Source organism: Cygnus atratus, chromosome 1, assembly GCF_013377495.2.
Source record: "Cygnus atratus isolate AKBS03 ecotype Queensland, Australia chromosome 1, CAtr_DNAZoo_HiC_assembly, whole genome shotgun sequence".
Taxonomy (NCBI): Eukaryota; Metazoa; Chordata; class Aves; order Anseriformes; family Anatidae; genus Cygnus; species Cygnus atratus.
The window spans coordinates 192,181,403-192,201,664 of NC_066362.1; the positions used below are offsets into that span (position 1 = coordinate 192,181,403).

The following is a 20,262-nucleotide window of genomic DNA, read 5'->3' on the forward strand; positions in this document are numbered from 1 at the left end:
TTTCTTGCAGTATTTTTACAGGACTTAGAATTCTATTTACTTGTTACTAAATCTTCATATTTAATGTTCATATTTACTTAAGTAAATAACATATACTTAAATACTGTCTTCGTTTACACATGCCAAACTTCTGCTTATCACATTGTCAGTCTTATATTACATTTCTATCTTTGATAAGATGGAACAGGAATTTGTGGACTGAAGAAACAATATGCTGCAATACCTTTCTATTTTATGGTCTGAGAATTTGGGTTGTATCTGATGTTCTTGCTATAAAAACAAGCTATTGAATCTTTTTTCTTCTTTTCCTACATCCCATGCTTATAGTGGCTTATTTATGCTATGGTTATATGACTATTTCAAAATGTAGCTAGCAATTTGAAATATCGAATTGCATCTTTAAACCTTCTTCTAAAGTTGTATTCTCAAGGTATGTGGCTTGCTGATAGCCAGTGCTATTGTTGTTAACCTTGTTAGTTTTCCCTGTTACTGGACACATCACAAGCTGCTGTGCATTGCACAGTACTGGTCCTGATCTTACTTGCAGAGGCTGGCAGTATGGCTATCTGAGATACTCTGAGAAAATAAGTACTGAGAGCAAACAAAAATTATTGAATGCAGGGTTGATTGGAGGCGTTCAGTATAAAGAGGAGATGAATAAGAAGATCAGGTTAGTTATTCTGAGTAATGAGCAGCTTAGCTAAAATATCCCTTTTCATAATGTAAGAACAAAAAATTAAATTTAAAGGGCAACCAATTTTATATCTATAAGACAAAATTACATTTTTACATAACATGCAATTAATCAATGTCACTCAATAACTGGGGAAAAAGAGACAAAACAATTAGTAGTTATATATATCTAATCCTTTTGTAATAATGAATGTTTTCACTTATGAATTAGAAGCTATGACTTTTTTTTGAGTCTCATGCTTTCTACATAAACCTAGCACCACCTGACAAAGATACTCTTATGTTGGTACTTGGTTGCTGTGTTACAGCCTGCGTTAGATTTTCTAATGCATCTCCCCTTTGTTAAATGCAGGGTGCTGATTATGGTACCTCAACTTTCTAATCTTGTAAAAACTGCAGGTTTTTTTATTTTTTTAAATCTTCACTCACTATTAGCCTAATCCCTTTTGAAGTTGTAATAGTGATGCTTATTACTATGTTTACTGGGTCTTTCTTGAAACACTAAGTTTCTAACCTAGGCTGAACCTCTTGCTTCCTTGTGCTGCTATTTCCCTATATTCCTTCATCTTTTTTCCTTTTTTTCTCCCTCTCTACAAGAACCCAAACTGAAGTTTTATACTGTGGCCTGCTGCTACAGACCTGTAACACTAACTTCACCTTGCTATGAGAGCCAGACCTTGGTCCTGTTACAGAGAATGCTGTATCTATTGATTTTATAGGTATTGCCTTCGAAGTTTGCACTGCCATTATTCACAACAAGCGGCAGACCCTGAAGGGTAGCCTAGGTGCTTTGAAACTTACTTTTCATGGGCATTCAAGGTAGTGAGTACAGTGGTGAGACCTGCTCTTACAAATGGTTAGCACTGAAGGAGGCAGACTGTTCATCCTGAATGGGGTTGACTCTTCCTTCTGGTAACTCAAGTGACGATGTGTAAATGCAACCACAGAACTGGGTAAGAGGTAATTGAAATGGGGGAAGAAAACACCTTGAGAGGAAAGGAGACAGAGGATGGAAGATAGGTCTTCTACTATGTCCAGCCCGCTGAGAAGTGCCACGTCTCCTTGACACTTAAACCAGTAGATGAATAAGAGAACAATGGATAATGGATTCAAAACATTTCCATTCGCCATAGACTGTAAGAGAAAGGAAACAGAAAGGAAAGAAAAAAAATACATCCTTAATCCAGCACCTAATTCGTCTGAGATCAGAGTTAGTGTTTAGTTGTTGTGGTTTGTCCTTGCTGAAGAAAATCACCCAGCTTTGATTTTTCTTTCATTATATCATGTTTGCTTAGGTACTCAGATGTCTGTTCCTGCACATGTGGTGGCAGAGCATTTTCATTTCCTTCTGCAAGATTATGGAACAGACACAATCTCTGGAGAGTTCAAAAATCTTTTTCAGAACTGCATTTTATTTATGTATTTAATTTAAGCATTTATCTTTTGAGAGCAGACGTGTCTGCTTTGTTTTGTTCAGTTGTGTTAATCGCTGTATAGAGTTTTGTATGTTTGGTGAGAACTATTGTGTACTTTGCATATTTAATTGGCCTGAAGTAGAAATGTTCCTTCACTAATGACAACAAACAAGTCCAGTCTAGTTCAGTAAATTCACACAATCATTGTTTTTTTTAGGACTGTAAATTATATTTGTGTAAGAGTCATCATAAGGTTCAAGGATGGTGACTGAGCCTCTTCTCCGCTTTCAATTTTAACATACGATAATAATATGTATCATATTTAATATACTTTATTACAGTAATATAACCAATATCACCATTATAGTAATATCAGAAAAATATTTAGTAATATCATCAGTTTTGTATTTATAGCATAAAACATTTAATATTTATTTAATATAAGTCATTCATTCAGGAACCGGAGAAGGTTTAAAGTAAGCTTTGCAATGCCGTGTAATGCCATGCCACCGTATGAAGAAACAGATCAATTTTCCAGATATTAAAAGCAAGTTAAAACAGAAGCAGAATCCAGAATCAAGCAAATCTCTGTTTAAAGCACAAGAAGATAATTGGTGCCTCTTCTCTGAAAGATGGTACAGTTCTTGGGAATATTTGAAAGGTCTTATGGGTGATTTCAGAGATTGTTGGTAGGAAGAAAGTCGTTACTCCATTCTTCTACTATGCTGAATGGATATTACCAGTTACTGTGTCATATAGTCATAGGAATGCAAACCTATAAATATGTTTAAATAAAATAAAACAAAAAACAAAAACAGATAAAACGAGGGGAGAGGAGTGATAATTCTTACATGTGAGGTTTTATGGTGCATTTCTGAATTAATTGAAGTCACCGACAGTAGTTCAGCAGATAAATGAGAGTTCTGAGTGCTCTCTTTTAGTTAGATGGGTAACCCCATAGCTTTAAGTCCTTCAGAAATGTCTAATATTGCTGCGAGTCATGACCTCTCCTTGCAGAGGCTCTTTCCCCATACACCACACTTGCTCAAGTGTCTTTATTATACTTGCGTGAGTTTGTCCATTGCAAACCTTAAATACATTGCCCTGCAATTCCCAGAATCAGCCTTTGGCACATTTAAAAAGATTTATGTTGTACTTGTCATGCTGTACTATTTTTGTACGGTGGACTATTTAAATGACAGGATGTGTACTGAAGAGTGTGGATGTTATCTATTGGAATTGTTTTTTGGAACCTGAGAGAATCATTTTTCATGGTAGCTTTCTTGGAAACCTTTTACTGACATTTTACTTTGAAGATGATTCCTAAGTTTTATTCCATGGTTTAATAAAATAAAATATGTGGAATAGCAACATCTTATATTTAGAATGCAAATAATTTATTGTTTTTTGATATTGCGGTAACCGCTTGATAATCTCTTATTTTTCTGTCAAAAAGCTTTCTGATTCTGGTGTGTTTAGAAATAGTTTTAGTGTTTATTTTTAGTGAGATCCTCTTCAATATTAACTTTTGCCTTACTTTGTTTTTTAATTTACAATAAACTTTCCAAATTTATGCTGTTTGTAGTTCAGTTATATTTAGATAGGATTTTGACTACTGAAGGATGTCTTTACCTCTAATAACTGCTTTAATCTCCTGAATAACCATGCCTAGCATATTTGATCCGTTGGATTTGTCTTGGTTCATAGTATGCATTTACTCTTAGTCTCTCACATGACTTCACATTAACCGTCGTGCTGTCCATAATTACGTTACCCTTTTATCTACTTCTTTTAATTTCCCTTTGATGGACCACTTCTTTTTTTTTTTTTTTTGTACTTTCTTTTCTAATGTTAAAGATTACTCTCTTTTGTGCCTTCTCCTTTTCTCTAGAATATTAAATCAAAATACGTTATGCGTGTCCTGTGCCGGCACTCTGTGGACGAAACAAACAAAAACCCCTTTATCTTTAGGGTACCAGCTCAGAGTATGTGTTACATCTGTTTATCCTCTGCAGCATTTCATGTGTAAACAGGAGCCTGTTGAAATCTATTGCCCTGCTGCCTTCATCTCTAGTTTCATTGTACACATCTGGGTTTGTCAGTAGTTTTCTAGTCTGTCTTGTTTTCTTAAAACAAACAAACAAAACATGTTCTTCTTAGGCAATTGTACTGTTGTTTTACAGTCTTTAATGTTAGAAGAACCTTTCTGCTACCTAACTTCCATTTCTTCTGCAATTTTAACCCTTTTCTTTTACTCTTTTTATTCCTCATGCAGTTTGTTTGCCAAAACCTTTTGAGTTTTTGCAGCTTACTAGTATGTTTCTAATTTTGTGTATTTATTTTCTTTCAACATTTTTAATTTTTATTTTTTTTCTAGGCCTTTAGTCATTCTTCCGTTTCTCCAGTTTCTCTCCTGTTAAGTTTGCCTCTTTCTGGAAGTGTAGGGCAGAAGGCCATCTGAAGTCTTGCACGTGGAAAAATGGAAGTGTTCCCCCTTCTGCCTGTTCTTCTACCTGTATGTTACTGTGGCAGCAGGCAGAAATCAGAAAAAAACCAGAATGCAACCGTTATTAGTATCTAGCATTTTGGAACTTGTCTTCAGTAGCATATAACATCTGTTTTTTTGAGATGTAGAATACCTTGTAAACTCTTCATTTTGGGAAAATAATCGCTGCTGAACAATGGCTTCTTTTTTGACATGGCTGCATTTTAAAATTTGTAGTGAAGACACGTAAATCTTGAGGTGGTTGTTCTCAGAAGGAATTAGATGCTTGTAAGTTGAAGAATCTGTTTATCATTCTGTGCAATTCCTGAGCAAAGCAACATTGGTGTTGTAATGTCTGTTGTTTTTCATGATTAATCTTTCTGAAAAGTTGTTTATACAATGAGATGAAAACTTAGAGACTGGGAATGGAAATGATGGAGCCATTCTTTATGGAAAATTTTCGTCCCTTTTCTTGACTCCACAACATAAAGACATGGGGAGAGAGGGGTCTAATTAACTCAAGATAAGCATCTTTTTAGAAACTCTATAGCAACATCTGTTTAAGGCAATGAGACCCATCACAGTTCTCAGGTAGTAATCTAACAAGTAACCATTTCTGAAGAGTCCTGTTCATGTGAAATTCTCAGTCAGGTGCATCTTTCCTCTCACCTGCCTCGTGTTACTTGTGTCCCCTCCTGCATGTGGATTTGACTTGCCCTTATGGGAGAGCTGCTCTGTCCCTGCTTGGCCAGATGGGTTTGTCAGGTTTAGGACAATGTTTTTTTCCTTTAGAAATGTCATTTTCATTTCAGACTAACAAACCAAGCTCTGGGTTTTGAATGGTCACTGCAATGTCTGCTGTTACATTTTCAGCTTCCGAACTTGTAGAGTTATCCACGTCTTTAAAGAACTAGGGCATTTATTGTATGTTTCCTATGATATGTTATGTTATTTACTTTGTCTTTGCTTTCCCTATTTGCAGTGCATAAATGTTTACAGTTATTCCCTTCTTACCATTTCATACTGCTCTTATGATTTTTCCTATACCTGGTCATCTTGCAGTAAGGGTAAAATTAGCCAGCGCGTGTGTTAAGGGTAAAATGTAGCCAGCATGTGCATCTGCATCTCTCTTGTCTTTTCTACCATTTCAAGTGAAATTTTGTGGTTATTTCATTCAAGCGTTGCAGATCGGCAAGTTTCTTGTTGTCAAGCAAAGTGTTCCTCACGAAACTTTCCCTCCTAATCCTGGTTTTTAGAACTTAGTTTTTTCTTTGACTTTCCATTCTTCAGTTCCTTCAACTGTTAAAATTATTTCTACTACCACAATAGTATTTCTTAAATTATTTAAAATTATTTCTAAAAATATTAAATTTAAAAATTAAATTTAAATTAAATATTAAAGGTAAAATTATTTCTACTACCACCTATGACTTCTACTAAGTTGTAGGCCATTTAAGCATTACAGTATTCATAAACGTCTACCTGTTTTCTTGACGTGCAGAAAGAAATGACAGATGCCCTAGGCAACTCGCACTGGTTACCTGTTTGTCATTATGCCCAGAGTACTCCCCTTGCATTTATATCTCATTTAAGCTGGGTGTGCATCCTGCTTCTTTTCCACCCTCGTCCTTTGTCTTTGCTCATCTAATACTGAGTGTTTTGTTGCTGTTATGTTTTCAAAGTAATGGTGCTTTTGTGCAGGGATGATAACTAGCTCTTACGTCTGTCTGAACAGCACAGTGATGGTGTGAAAACACAGTGTACCCCCGCCTTGGTTGCCAGTCTCAAACCTGCCTATTGCCAGGTTTGAACTTCACGGTGTGGGAAGTGCAGGGTGAAAACACACAACCTTTTTTCCCTGTTTCAGTGAATCACCTCTTCTCTCCCTACCCTCTCCCAGGAGAGAGAAAATACCTTCTGTTCTGAAAAAGTAGCAACTGAGGCAGATAATCTGGCTGTGCAGGGAACAAGTGGTGGTGCATGCGAAGTGCCTCCCTGAATACACTGGGGCCCGACCAGTGTTGGACATCTTGGTTTGCTCTGCAAAAACGAGATTTGCCTTTGATACAGAAGAGAGGTTTGGTTTACCTAGACAGTTTTTTGTTCCATAACTTCTAGCTTTGTGTCACTTTTCCTGAAAAATATGATTAGGCCATTGGAGTCAGCATACTTCAGCATCTACAGAACTTTTAGACTTGATTGGGGTTTCTGGGACAGCCTTTCATTAGGCAAGGATGGCAGATGTAAAGCAGACACATCAGTTGTTTGGTGGAAAAAAGCTTCAAATTGAGATTAATAAGGTTGTTTATAAGACTTGACAAAAGCTGTCCTAAGATCACCAGATTTAGTGATGTCCCCCTTTTTGCTCTAATTTAATCATCTGACTTACCTAAACCTTTGTTTTTTATGGTAATCAAGAAGCTCTCAGGCTTTCTTTTTAAAATTTTTTTATTCTTGAACTTTCCATAAAGTTCAATACTTATTTTTCTGGTGAACAATTTTTGCCTTTTCTCTTTTTGTTTATATGTGCAAATGTATCTCTGTCTGTCTGTTATCTTTATTTAAATCTGATGCACCCCTGTGCAGTGGGAAAGTACTATTGCCACTGTTTTGGAGGGAGCTGGGCTGACTTGGCTCTTGACAGGATGTTCATTGTGCAGCTCAGATGTAAAGATGGTAACTTCCATCCCAAATGAGGACCTGGGTGGTGGGAGATAAATTCGTAAATTGATAAAGGAGTTTTTGTAGTTACAGTAGCGGATGAAGATATGAGAAGACTGAGGGCTGGGTTCATAAAAGGGGTGACGTGAAGCAGTACCTCGCCCTCCTGTGCTTTCTTTCTAGGTAGCTGGCAGCGGTAGTATAAGCTACGACTGTGAGTACCTAGAAACGGAATTTGCGATAGCTGAAGTACAGGGAAGTATTTAAGAAGTCACTCGGGAAATGAATATATTCATTCATCTCCCTGGTATTGTGTCGATAGGACTGGGATCCATAGAGGGCCTTCATCACTGGGCTATGTGATAATCTTTCCTTTTCAGCTGCGCTGGTAAATTCTGTCTGGCTAAATGAGTCCTTCGTGTTTTTTCTTCAGTCTTGCTTATTCCAGGCCTCTTCCTCTTCCTCTCCTCCCTGCTTGGTGGGTGGAGAAATCACGGGAGGTGGATTTGTAACTCCTTGAGCTGCATTGAAGTTAAGTCTCCCACGTAAATGAATGACTTTCCTCCAGAATATTTTCACCAAAAGACATGTTTTTCTGCATGGAATCTTTGTCTTGCAGCCTTTTTTGGGCGATTCAAGAGTGTTAATAAGCTTTGGACATGAACTAAGCCAACCAGGGATAAAACTTAAGGATAAAGGTGCTTAGTCCAAGCATTCTGATTGGGTTTGGATGCAGAATAGATTTAAGCCATCCGTCTCTGGCAAAATGGAAGCGGTTTTGAGAATGCATGGAGGAATAACTCAGTACAACTCTAGAACTCTACTGATAGATCTTGAGGCCTGTAAACTCTTAGGTGCTGAAGGGTAAACTGCGATTTTGGGGATTATACTTTTCTGTCCAAGCTAAAATGACCTAATTTGTAGGTAATTGCTTGAGGAAGATGTTTGCTTCTGGCCTTACAGTCTGAATATGTCCAATATAATAAGGAATTATATTATCTGGCAAAAAAAATAAGGGGTCTCCTGTGTGTTCATATGAATGATAGAGACTTCACCTGTCGCTGGCTGACAGAATGAGCTGAAACCAGGCAATTGGCATCTTGTTTCACGGATTCTGATAAAGTAAAACCAACATTATCAGTAGTTTTGGAATTAATCTTCTGTATCAATGTCTGACAGTAAGGACCACTCTGTAAAATTCTTTCTTTCTTGCAGTGCCAGTTGTGTAGGAAATGAATGTCTGATCTAGTGGAATGTGTTCAAAAGCCATAAATAGCTAATGTTTTGGCTAGCTATTCAGTATTATCTATTGAAGTATTCAGAAGCATTGTGTTTCTTCTGGGGATGAATCTTTATGAGAAAAAACAAGAAATACAAGCATGGTTCTTTTTGGAAATTTATGTTTGCTCTGGACTTGAGTAGTTGGATATGTATTCAATATCCTGTCCCTTTTTAATGTGGAAAAGAACTTTTGTAATGTAATGCTACCTGCTTTGAATTGTAACAAACATGCAACATGTAAAGAATATGTGCTTTTATCTTTAGAGCTTTAAACGTTTTAAATAATCTTTTAAATAAATGCTTTTTATTTATTGTGAGATTAGGTGCTTCTTTCATTCTTGTCTGTAACCTATGTTTTAAAATACATCTTAAAACCTGACACAGGCTTCAAGCCGTCAAGAAGATGAGCAAGTGATCCTTGTCAGAACAGATCAAAGTGGAAGGGCATGGCCTGTGACCGCATCAGTTGAACCACAGGAGCCTAGAGGAGGACGCAGAAAGAGACAGATGGTAAGTTTTACAAAAGTGAGTATTAAGGAGTGAAATTCAGAAATGATTTTGTAGATTTACTTCTGTGGTGCATGAATTAATGTGAGTGACTTATCAGACTGTCGATAGGTAGTTAGAAAGTGCCCTTCAGATGATGATTGTAATTGAGTGTTAGAGAACATATTAAGCATATATTAAGATTATTTTCAGACTTATGTTTCCCTAGGGACTGTTTTAGGGCTTATTTAAACGCACAATCAAGGAAAAGTAAGTCTTTTTTCAAATTATCAGTCTCTTAGCTAAGCAGTTTTTATTGCATAAAATTTGTAAATAATAAAGTTTATCAGAGCTGAATATTTCCAAAATATCTGTGGGTAATTTCACTTTTTTTCTGATCAAAAGTACTGTTGCTGATAATAAAACTTATGACCCAACTTTTACAGCAAAGTCTTTTGGGGGACATAGAGAAGCTTGGAGGCTGGAGGAACATTTTATTCTTCTGATGTTTGCAACAGTAAATAAACTAGTATTTTGAACTTAGGGCTGGAGGAGCATACAATACCTTATATTTCTAGTACATGCTTGATTAGTACAACAGATCAGTTTGTAATAGTGATGTGGAGGAGTAAAAGGAACAAGAGGTGAGGAGCTGGTTGTCATCTTCCTGTTCTTTCTGTTTTGGAAAAATGCCACCTCTGCTATGTTAATTACCATACCCTATGATTCTGCAGTATTTAGTTTCATCCTGCTCTGAAGGACAAATTCTGTTTTGTTGTGTACTCGTAAGATGGCAGAGGTACCACATTTATAAAGTTTTCAATAATGTATTTGATTGCTTTTTCTTTTTTCTTTTTTTCCTTTTTTTAATTTTTTTTTTCTTTCCTGGCTTAACTGTCTTAGTTTAATTGAGAATTCAAAAACTTCTGTAAATAATGGAGATTACTTTTTGGACTATTCCATCACTGTGAACTGATCAACCATTTCAGTGAATTACTGTGTGACTTTCCTGAGTTGGTAGTGTTGGAGCTCTGGCAGCATAAGGATATAAGAGAGACAGTGATTGTGAAACAAGGCAATATTTTTATTTAGACCTACTGAAACAATTGAAGGAATAGGAAATGCTCATTGCTCCTTTCCTTAGGTCAAATGAAGCAGCAAGCCCAGTTGTTTCAGATGTGCTTAGCTTGATCCTCTGTTCTTTAAACTTGTTGGAATTATCAGGGTCTGAATTTCATTCTCGATCTTTCTCACTAGGTTTTTATTGTATTCAATATGTTTGTTTCCAGGTCACTACTCATGTAGATAAAGAAAGAGTAAGGTACTTTCCGGATGATGACAGTATGAACCTGCAGGATTTAGTCAAAAATGAGAGGACAAAAACAGCAGAGGATCAAAATGCACTGTTCATGCGTATGGCATCAAAGGTAAGGTGTGATGTGTATCGGTTTCTGATTGAGCATTTTATTATAAGAAAATTCAAAAGAAGAGGAGGCAATGGAGCCTCACTGTGCAAGGTATGGTGCTTTTTGGTGAGAATTCTGATCGTCTTGAATAATGTTCAAGTCTGTTGGATGATTTTACTGACATCAAAGAAATAGAAACATGCATGCAGGAAATATGGTGCATTCAGCTCCTTCATGAACTGATTGTGCTGTTCCTCTGCCTGTAGATTTTGATGCTATAAATGCAATCTTCTTAGCTTACCCCTGAAGTTTCTAAAATTTATGGAAAATATTTTTTGTGTATTCATATATTTGTTGATTCTAAGTTTCTTTGCTTCAAACTGGAAAGATTCTTAGTGTGTGTTCAGTTACCCTTTTTCATTTTTTGTATTTTTGACATTATACTAAGTGACTTTTAATGCAAGGACTGGATTGTATGCAGGGAAGAATAGCAAACTTGAACGGAGATCAAAGACTTCTATGTTACTTAGTTTTCTAAGTCTTCAAAGGGAAAATTCTGATAATTTTTCTTTGTATTTTTTTTGCATGTAAATGTGTTTTTTTTTTTCTGTTCAACTCTGAATTATAAATTTTCTATGTTTTTGATGAATGAGGCACTTCATGTAAGAGCACCCATACCAGTGATTCACTCAGATTCATTCTGGGCTGTGACTGCTTAGGTGGAAGTATAAAAGCAGGTCACATTTCTAGTGATGCATCCTCTGTGTGCTTTTCTGGCCATTACCAATTTGAAAAAAATATATAATAATTCCATAGCTGGTATTTCTTTCTGCTTTTGGTTTATGGATTGTTAAGGTAATTGGGGATTGGACTGAATATCCCCTTTTACTTCCTTTCAGTGACTCCTTATCTCCCATTCTATTATCTGTACCTACTGCTAAAAGCTATGGGCTATAATTACTTGATTGGAAGAAAACAAAAAACCTGAATCCTGTGTGCATGGCATCTTTGGTTGCAATCTTTTACCTGCAGGCAGTTCCTCAAAGATCTAAGTTACCTGCATTATAAGGTTTTCTGGGATAGTGTTGAAATTTAATCCAGGTAGAAATGGGACTGAAATGGCCTGGCCCCAGTATGTAGCTGTTTTAAAAATAAAAATTCTACACAAATGATCATGAACCTTGGCAACTGAACTACTGCATACTTATAGAGGAAACTGTAATGTAGTGCTTATCTTCTAAAAAGAAGCAATTACGAAAAGAAAAAAGATGCAGCGTCTATTTACTGGGAAAAGAATACATAAAGAGAAAATGCTTGCAGGCTGTAAGGAATCTCTAGTGCTAAATGATGACTGCAAATGTGTGCTACTGACAAAAACATTCTGAGGGAGAGAACACCTTCAAATGGGATAAAACTTTATTTAAAAATAAATCCAAGGATAGGTGAACAGAAGAATAAAGAGCTTTTGGAGGTTAAAAGAAAACTCAAATCCAAAACTTAATAATTATTTTAAAGTACTTGTCATGTCCAAATAAGGAGAAGGGAACAGAACCTGAGCTGAGCAGCCTGAAAGTAAGTTTTGGTAAAAAAAAAAAAGATTGAAAATTGATCTAGAGAGAATTATATTGAGTAAATATTTTGTTTGCTACAACAATAAAATCAGGAATTAAACTCACTGGAAGAAGCCTGCAGGAATGTTGTATTGCTAAAAACTGATAAAGATATAAATAAAACATTTAGGAAAGATGAGTGCTTGACAGAACTAATGAAATATTTGCATTTGAGGAGAGAGTAAGGGAACTGGGGTTGTTTAGCTTGGAGAAAAGGAGGCTGAGGTGAGATCTCATTGCTCTCTACAGCTACCTGAAAGGAAGCTGCAGTGAGGAGCATGTCCATTTCTTTTCTCAGGTGACAAGTAAGGAAATGGTCTCAAGTTATGCCAGGGGAAGTTTAGATTGGATATTAGGAAGAATTTCTTCATGGAGAGGGTCGTTACGCATTGGAACAAACTGCTCAAGAAAGTGGTGGAGTCCTCATGCCTGGGGGTATTTAAGACGTGACGTTAAGGGCCATGGTTTAGTGATAGGACTTGTTAGGTCAGCTTGATGATTGGACTTGATGATCTTGAAGGTCTTTTCCAACCTAGGTGTTTCAACGGTTCTAATATTAACTATAAATGAGGTCAGAGAGATTCCTACGCATGAGCTTTTATTTATGGACAATAAATGATTAACTGTCTCAACAGTGTAAATGAAATGAAAGTTAGCTCCAATTTATAAAAATCCATCATTTTAAATCCAAACTTTACTTTGAGATGAATAATAACAAACGACTAAAACCAAATGGTCCCTGCTTAAGTAGTGTGGAAACAGTTAGATGTGACGTTGCTGAACCACAAACCGGTGAGAGCAACCTTTATTCATCCAAGGTGCTGAGGAACAGAGGATGGCAAGTATAAGGGCAATCTGAAAAGAAAATAGAGGACAGGAGTAAATGGTTAGTTTTTATTATAAAAGGAGTTTACTAATAGATTCTTCAGGAGTCTCTTCTGCTTAACAGGTATATAAACCATCTGGAAGAAAGTATAACCTGACAATTTGTTACTGTTACATAACTATTCAGGACTGTCAAAACTAGAGCTTACTGTAAAGAATTGTAGAATTTCAAAACAAGAAGCTGGGATTCTTCTAATGTTATAAAACTTGAATCTGAACTGATTCTCAAGATTCATTTTGGAGAGTCACTGGAGAGAAGTACATATTTTGGTGGTGTGAGCCATCTGTCCAATTTTGAATGGCTGCTAAAGGATTCTTTTGGCTATAAAAGGAATTAAGAGAATTAGCTCAGACACAGTAAATTGTGTTGCAGACCTCTAAAATGAAGAGAAAGAGATCCGATCATAGTAAATTCAGATGAATGTCAGGTTTGCATTCCTAATGCAAAGTGGTGGTAATTATGAAGTTGAGTGAAACTAAACTGTGCATGTACCACATTGCTATAGAAGCATGACTATAGGATAAAAAAAAAAGTTGAAAATTGATTTTTTTTTTTTTTACTGACAGTTTTATAATACAAAATATATGTGAAGTATTCAGTTTTTATTACTATTAGCTTTAACTAACATGTCTGTAGTTCCTTCTGCCCTCATCTGTAAGTCGTACTGAATAAGTCGTTCCTTTTTCCCAAGTTCATGCTGTTACAACTTATGTAATCCTTTCATTTCATCAGTAGATGCTTGTGGGTGTATAGAGACTGGTTTCTAGAACATTACTTCAATAGAAATTACCTTTTATTTGTGTGCAGAAATTCTACTAAGGCATTTTTTTCCTTTTTGATTGTTTTACTAAAAGCAAGTGAGAAAGACTATGTTGCTTATCAGACCATTTAAATTTTGCCCATAAACTAATTTTATTTCAAAATCTCTGCAGTAATCTGTAACATGAATTTAAACATATAAGACAATTATTTATAAGTACAAAAGTGCATTAGTAATGCTGGCCTTCACTTACGGATTTAGTAAAGAGATATGCTGGTATTATAGATTAGCAAACAGGGCATTTACATGTTGCCTTTCCTTGGTTCTGAAGTCTGTAAAATGGAAAATTGCTTTCAGCCTTATCATTTTCACTTGCTGTGCAAACCTGCCTGTTGTACATATTTGCATTTCCATCTTCATAAAGCAAAATAATAGTCTGCAAGCACTTTACAAGCTAAACTAAAAAATGCAGGATGCTGCTGCTGCTTCTAGTATTATGTAATAAATGTTTTTCTTCTTTCTTTACCTGGTGAAGCCCTTCTAGTGCAGCATTTAACACACCTGACAAAACTCTTACAAAGCTCTTGTGCGCTGCTGCTTTTTACATTTACTTAACGATCTAAGCATGCGCATGGTGTGTTATAGAAACGTTAATACAAAAACCTGAGACAAATAGTTTCAAGCATCTTGTCCTGCATTCCACTAGGTTTCAGTTTAAACAGTAGACAGCTTTCTGTGTATATTGTGTGAACACAAAATTAAAGCTGTTCCTGTATGTGGAACTGAATCAACAGCCACGAGAGCTAGATTACAGAGGAAAACTTGGGAAAAAGAGGAACTGTGTGGATGCAGCTTATAGTAAATGACTGCATAAGCGTTTCGTGTTCGTTAAGAATTAGGTTAGAATTACCAGGTGTGTTACAAATGAAGACTTATGCAGGACAGCCTTTTTTATGACTTAAAGTCATCGACAGGGATAATCGTAAAGTTAAATGCTAATCATTTGCACTTCTAACATTCTGTGGCTGAAGGTATTCTGTTTGGCTTGCATTAAATGTAAGCGACTTTTACATAAAATTTTATCTGTCCTGATGACTATTTGTAGCAAAATGAGCAATTTTCATTTCAAATAACAGAAACAGCAAGGAGCGTGGTCCCTAACCCTTGAACAATCCTCTGTTGTTTGCTTCTTCCTTAACTTTCTGCTGCTCCAAGGTGGTTCTGAGCTACCTTGCTCACAGCATTATTTGTAATGTTCTCCTGTCAGTGACATACAACTTAAAAAGACCGTACACTGATACGTTAAAATCCTTTAATGCTATATGTTTGGTGTATGATTTCACTGGGAAGATAGCTTTTGGAAATGCCTATGTGTTGAATTATTTGTGGAATAAAACCTACAAAATCAGTTTCTGTTGTTGTACGGAGGTTGGAGTTGTAATAATAAAATTAACGTGATAAAACTTTATCTTTATACGGCTTGAACAAATGCAGTTTGAGGTCAGGAAGGCTTTTTTTCTGAGGCGATTTTGTTCTCAACAATAGGTGCTAAATGCTGACTAAATTTAAATGTGGCGAGATGTATTCTTATGTCACTCAGGTTTATATTCCAAAAAAAATAGTTTATTCTTTTTTTGCAGCTTCCCAAAATATATGATGAGTACAACATTCCACAGATATTAACTCTGTCATTTAAGGTTGAAGACGTCAGTGTTGCCATGACAATTTAAAATCAAAATGGTACATTTTATACAATCTATATACATTTTTTTTCACCGATTTTCCAAGCAGATTTACTTTTATTAGCTTATATGGAAGTAACTTTAAATATGATTGTGTTAGAGAGAAAACAGAAGCAGCAGAAGTTCAGCACATAAATAAAAAATAGAACAAGAAAGTAAGCTGAAAACCTACCTGAAAAAAAATGCAGGAATATTTCGTTACCATGCTAATTGCATTTAATGGAATTTCCTGTTTCATCCCCAAATTTCAGAGGAAATCTGAAGAGGAAAAGGTGCACTCAGTGTATTACGTAGGCAGAATCCCCGTTGATTAGGAGTTGTGTCTCTTGAGGTTAACTTCAACAACGATACTAAATTATTTAGTAGGGCTTTCTTTCCATAGGGTGCACCCAAAGAGCAAGTGATAGCAGCAGAGGGAGAGATAAGAGATGTAGCATGCTTCAGATTGAATATGGAGGCAGCCAGCACTGTGTAAGACTCCAGGGGTTTTACTGTAGCAATAAGAAAAACAGAATCAGTGTAAAATTAAACTGAGAGACAGTTCCAGTGATCTGAACAAGTGTTGGCAGAAAAATGAGGCTGACTCTGGAGTGTGTTGAATACAGATCTACAAGAGTTACTTTCAGAAGCAGCCCCATGCCAAGGTGCCTAATGGCTTCAGTAATGTTAACATTGGAAAAAGAGAGAAAAAAAAAAGATGAAGTGAATATTATATAATTGCTTACGTAATGTGATAATTAACATGAGTAATAAGGATATGCTACAGATTTCATCAGCAAATACAACATTGTAACTTTTCCATCTCAAATTATTTTCATTTATGCACAGTCAGATGCTAATCCTTTCTTGAATTCCTGTACTGAATGGTTAGAGATCTTTTTTTTTTGTGTGTCTGCCACATTTGCACATTTGCACTGTAGTAAAGCTGTCTAAATGAGAGCCCAAAGGATGCTTTTTGTGCGCTCCTGAAAGACGTTTGGATGTCTTCCCTGACTGTTGCTAAATGTTTGTATATTGTAGACCTTTGCTGGGCAGGGCAAGCAAAATTATGATGCTGTCTCTGTTGGTTAAACCAAAGCTGCATCCTGGTTGTGGAAAACAGATCCCCATCAGATGGGTGGTAGAAACCTGACTGTTGTGTACCATGAGGTGTAGGATGCTGTGGTCCTAAGCATACTGAAGCTGCCTGTCTATTCTCTGGTTAATTGTTGCTTGCCAAAGGAGAAGTTGAAAAATAGAGGGCACATATGAAAGAAGGATGTGGCAGATCAGCCCAGAACAAAGAAGTGAAATGCAGAAGAGAAGACAAGGGACTGAGAAGATGCTCTCTTGCATGAGGGTGTCAGATCAGCTCTTGTTTATGGCTGGAGTCTGGTAGGAACAATGACTTTAGGTGCACCATCTTTATAGATGTCTGAACTTCTTATATAAACTTTGGGCTGTTCAGAGATATATGTAGGACATTCCAAACTTAGAAGTGATACATAGGTGACTGCCTATTTTGCTGTGCAGCACCTGAAATACAGTGTACGTAGCATCAAGCATGGCAGGGAACTAACTGCACAACTTCCAGATGCAGTGCCTTCCACGTCTAACAGGTGTGATACTTCACCTGATGCAGCACAGGGGCTTTCCAGCAACTCTAATAGAGCAGCATAGTTTCTTCTTTGGGTTTGTACCGGCTGTCTCTTTTGTACTGAAGAAAATATTTATGAAATAAATCAGTTTTTATTCTTTGCTTCCCTTCTAGCATTTTTTGAGAACTCTCCTGTTGTTCTTTCAATTCCCTAGTATCTTGTTCAGAGAGATTTCATTATAACTAAATCATGCAATTGGCAAAACATACTGGACAACTTATTGGAAAAGCAAGAGAATAAATTTTTGCAGAGAGAATTTCCATTTTCTTCCTGAATAACTGATTTAAAAAAAAGAAAAAGAAAAGCTAATGTTTAGAGTAGTAATTGAAGAGTACTATCTCATCTGCTGTAATAGCAGCTGCATTTTCTTGTATTTCAGTGCTGACACAGGTGCTTGGTATCTGTAGCACTTGAGGGAAGATCATATTTAAGGACTTATGGCCTTAGAGGCCTTTTCACTGCTACTGGCAAAGAATGTGTTAATGATGTTCATTGCTACTATTCCAATATTGCAAAATATTGTACGCTGTCTTTTTTTTTAAAGGCAGCAAAAACATTGCTGCATAGATTAACTGACATAAGCTTGTAGTATATCTTATTTCAGTAGGAATGCACAATTCTTGCTGGATAATATTTTTGCTTGTCTTTAGGTGTCTGAACTTTTTGAACTATTTTGAGGTATGTTGGAAGGACGTTGTGATAATAGGGAATTCGCAAAGAAAATGTTATTCCTTTTATGACTGTTGTTTTTAAAGGCGAAAATATGTCCCATTTTTAACATTATTTTAAAGTCATCTAAAGGATGTGAAAAACATGACAAGAAGTGAAGACTCAGGGACAAGCTGACCATTTATAACTGGGTCTCTTTGTCTCAAAACTGTGGTATAAGGGCACCGTACATTGGTGTGCTAGATTTATTACTCGAATAAAGGTCTTGTAAACTTGTTAAGTGTGTGAAAATGGGGAAAAAATAATAAGCCCTTATTTTTTAAATTCCCCCTTGCCTGTTCTTCAGCAAGGGAAAGGTATAGTGCTTGAGGAGTGTACAGCTGGATGTGTGTTATTAGTGGGTAGGCTTTTTTATTGCACAAGCAAGTTGAAATAACTTTCTTCTCAGATCTTGTTTATTTCAAGCACTTATTTAAGGTCTGAAACTGTGGTGTTGGTTTCTTGAACTGCCTTACAGCCTTTGGTGTCTTCTGTTATTGCAGTGGGATCTGTAATGATATTTCAGTGTGTGCCCTGGCAGCCAGGAGGGCCAACTGTACCCTGGGGTGCATCAGGCCCAGCACTGCCAGCTGGGCGAGGGAAGGGATTGTCCTGCTCTGCTCTGTGCTGGTGGAGCCTCACCTCGAGTCCTGTGTGGAGTTTTGGGCACTGCAATTCAAGAAAGACATAAAACTATTAGAGAGTGTCCAAAGGAGAGCTACAAAGATGGTGAAGGGTCTAGAGAGCAAGATGTATGAGCAGCTTCTGAGATCCATTGATTTGTTTGGCCCAGAGCAGGCTGAGGGGAGGCCTGCAGCTCCCCCACGAGGGAAGCGGAGGGGAGGCGCTGAGCTCTGCTCTCTGGGGACAGCGACAGGACCCAAGGGAACGGCATGGAGCTGGGACAGGGGAGGGTCAGGCTGGGGGTTAGGGAAAGGTTCTGCACCCAGAGGGTGGTCGGGCACTGGGACAGGCTCCCCAGGGCAGTGGTCATGGCACCGAGCCTGCTGGAGTTCAAGAAGCGTTTGGACAGTGCTCTCAGACACATGGTCTGACTTTTTGGGTGGTCCTTTGGGGACCCAGGAGTTGAACTCGATGATCCTTGCGGGTCCCTTACAGCTTGGGATATTCTGTGATTCAGTATCTTGTTTGTTGCTAGAAGAGATCCAAACCTGATCTGTGCATACTCTGTATATCCCTTTCCTGTGGCGTCTATTGCCAAAATGCTGCATTGCTACCCACCTTTTTCTTGTTCCCTTATTACTCTGAAGTAGTCTTGTGTCTATGTGATTGAGTTCCTTGACTTTGCTTAATCCAATTCTATTGAACAAAATGTTACATCTTAAACTAGAATTGCATTTTCCAGATTTAGTTTTATAATTTTTATTATTCAATTCAGTTAAAATACCAGTCGGAAGGTGGCTGTTAATATATAACCATATAACTTCATCTGTTTAGTATTTTATAATTAACTCAGTTGTTTGGTACTGAAAGTACTGAGCATTTTCAAAAGAAACTGTTGATCTGTTTTAGGGAACCTCAGTATTCAGGAAAAGTAAGAGCTGTTGTCTGTGTTTTGGGGTGGAAAACTACCAATATACCTTCCAAAATAGTTTTTTTTTTTTTTTTTTTTTTTTTTTTTTTTTTTTTTTTGTCTTATGTTATCTAAACAGGCTACTGCTGGGATACATGGAAGATTTTCTTTTATTAGGAAGATGTGTTTCACTTATGGCAGTTGGTTTTGATATTGCTGTTTTCTTAATTGGTGGCTACATTTGAACATTAAACATGGCAGACCACTCAAAACACTGTATATTCTTTGAATGTATAAGAAAATTGAATGAAGCAGGCATATTATGTGAAATATGTCGAACATACATAAATCAACAGTCCATCATGACAGGATTTTTTTTTAGGTCTCATTACAAAGGAGATAGTTCTAAAGGGTCTGTCACTCAGAGGGTTGGTTTGCTGAATCATTGTTATTTAGCTTTATATTCTAGATATCAAACATTCAAATATTCAACTTAATGCTGTTTGCTTATATTTAATAACTGTTTCTGTAATGAGATAAAATGCCTGTAACCAGAATATCTGAGAGACTGTATTTGAAGAGAAGCTCCTTAGATCAGACCTCAGCAAGTAATAAAACTGTAATGACACCCTTGACACTAGACCTTTTTGAATCTTTTGAATGTTCACAGTATGTGTCTGTAGGTTCAGGAGTCCTCTATACCCAAAGGAAGAGACATTTAGCAAATTAACTACAAATATTTTTTTTTTTTTGCATGTGCTAGATATTAATATTTTACTTCAAAATATTAAATGTAAAGTTTTTAATTTTCAAACCTGCTCTTTGTGGAAAAAAATACAACTTTATTGGCTCTGCGGGCAGAATGTAAGCTTCAGCTAGTCTAAGTATATCTAGTGAACAACGTCATTCATGTCAATGTTATTTTCCGTGAGAGGACAGTACTTCAGGTCTTGAAAAG

General features: G+C 36.6%; 1 protein-coding gene across 2 annotated transcripts in view; it reads left to right on the plus strand.

The window, feature by feature from the left end:
* CWF19L2 (CWF19 like cell cycle control factor 2) overlaps positions 1–20,262 on the plus strand; it is a 73,050-nt gene that overhangs the window by 40,320 nt on the left and 12,468 nt on the right. For both annotated transcript variants that reach the window (XM_035542638.2, XM_050716900.1), the window contains exons 11-12: positions 8,920–9,045; positions 10,311–10,448. In XM_035542638.2, the coding sequence (XP_035398531.1) occupies positions 8,920–9,045; positions 10,311–10,448 (264 nt within the window). The remainder of the gene's footprint in view (positions 1–8,919; positions 9,046–10,310; positions 10,449–20,262) is intronic.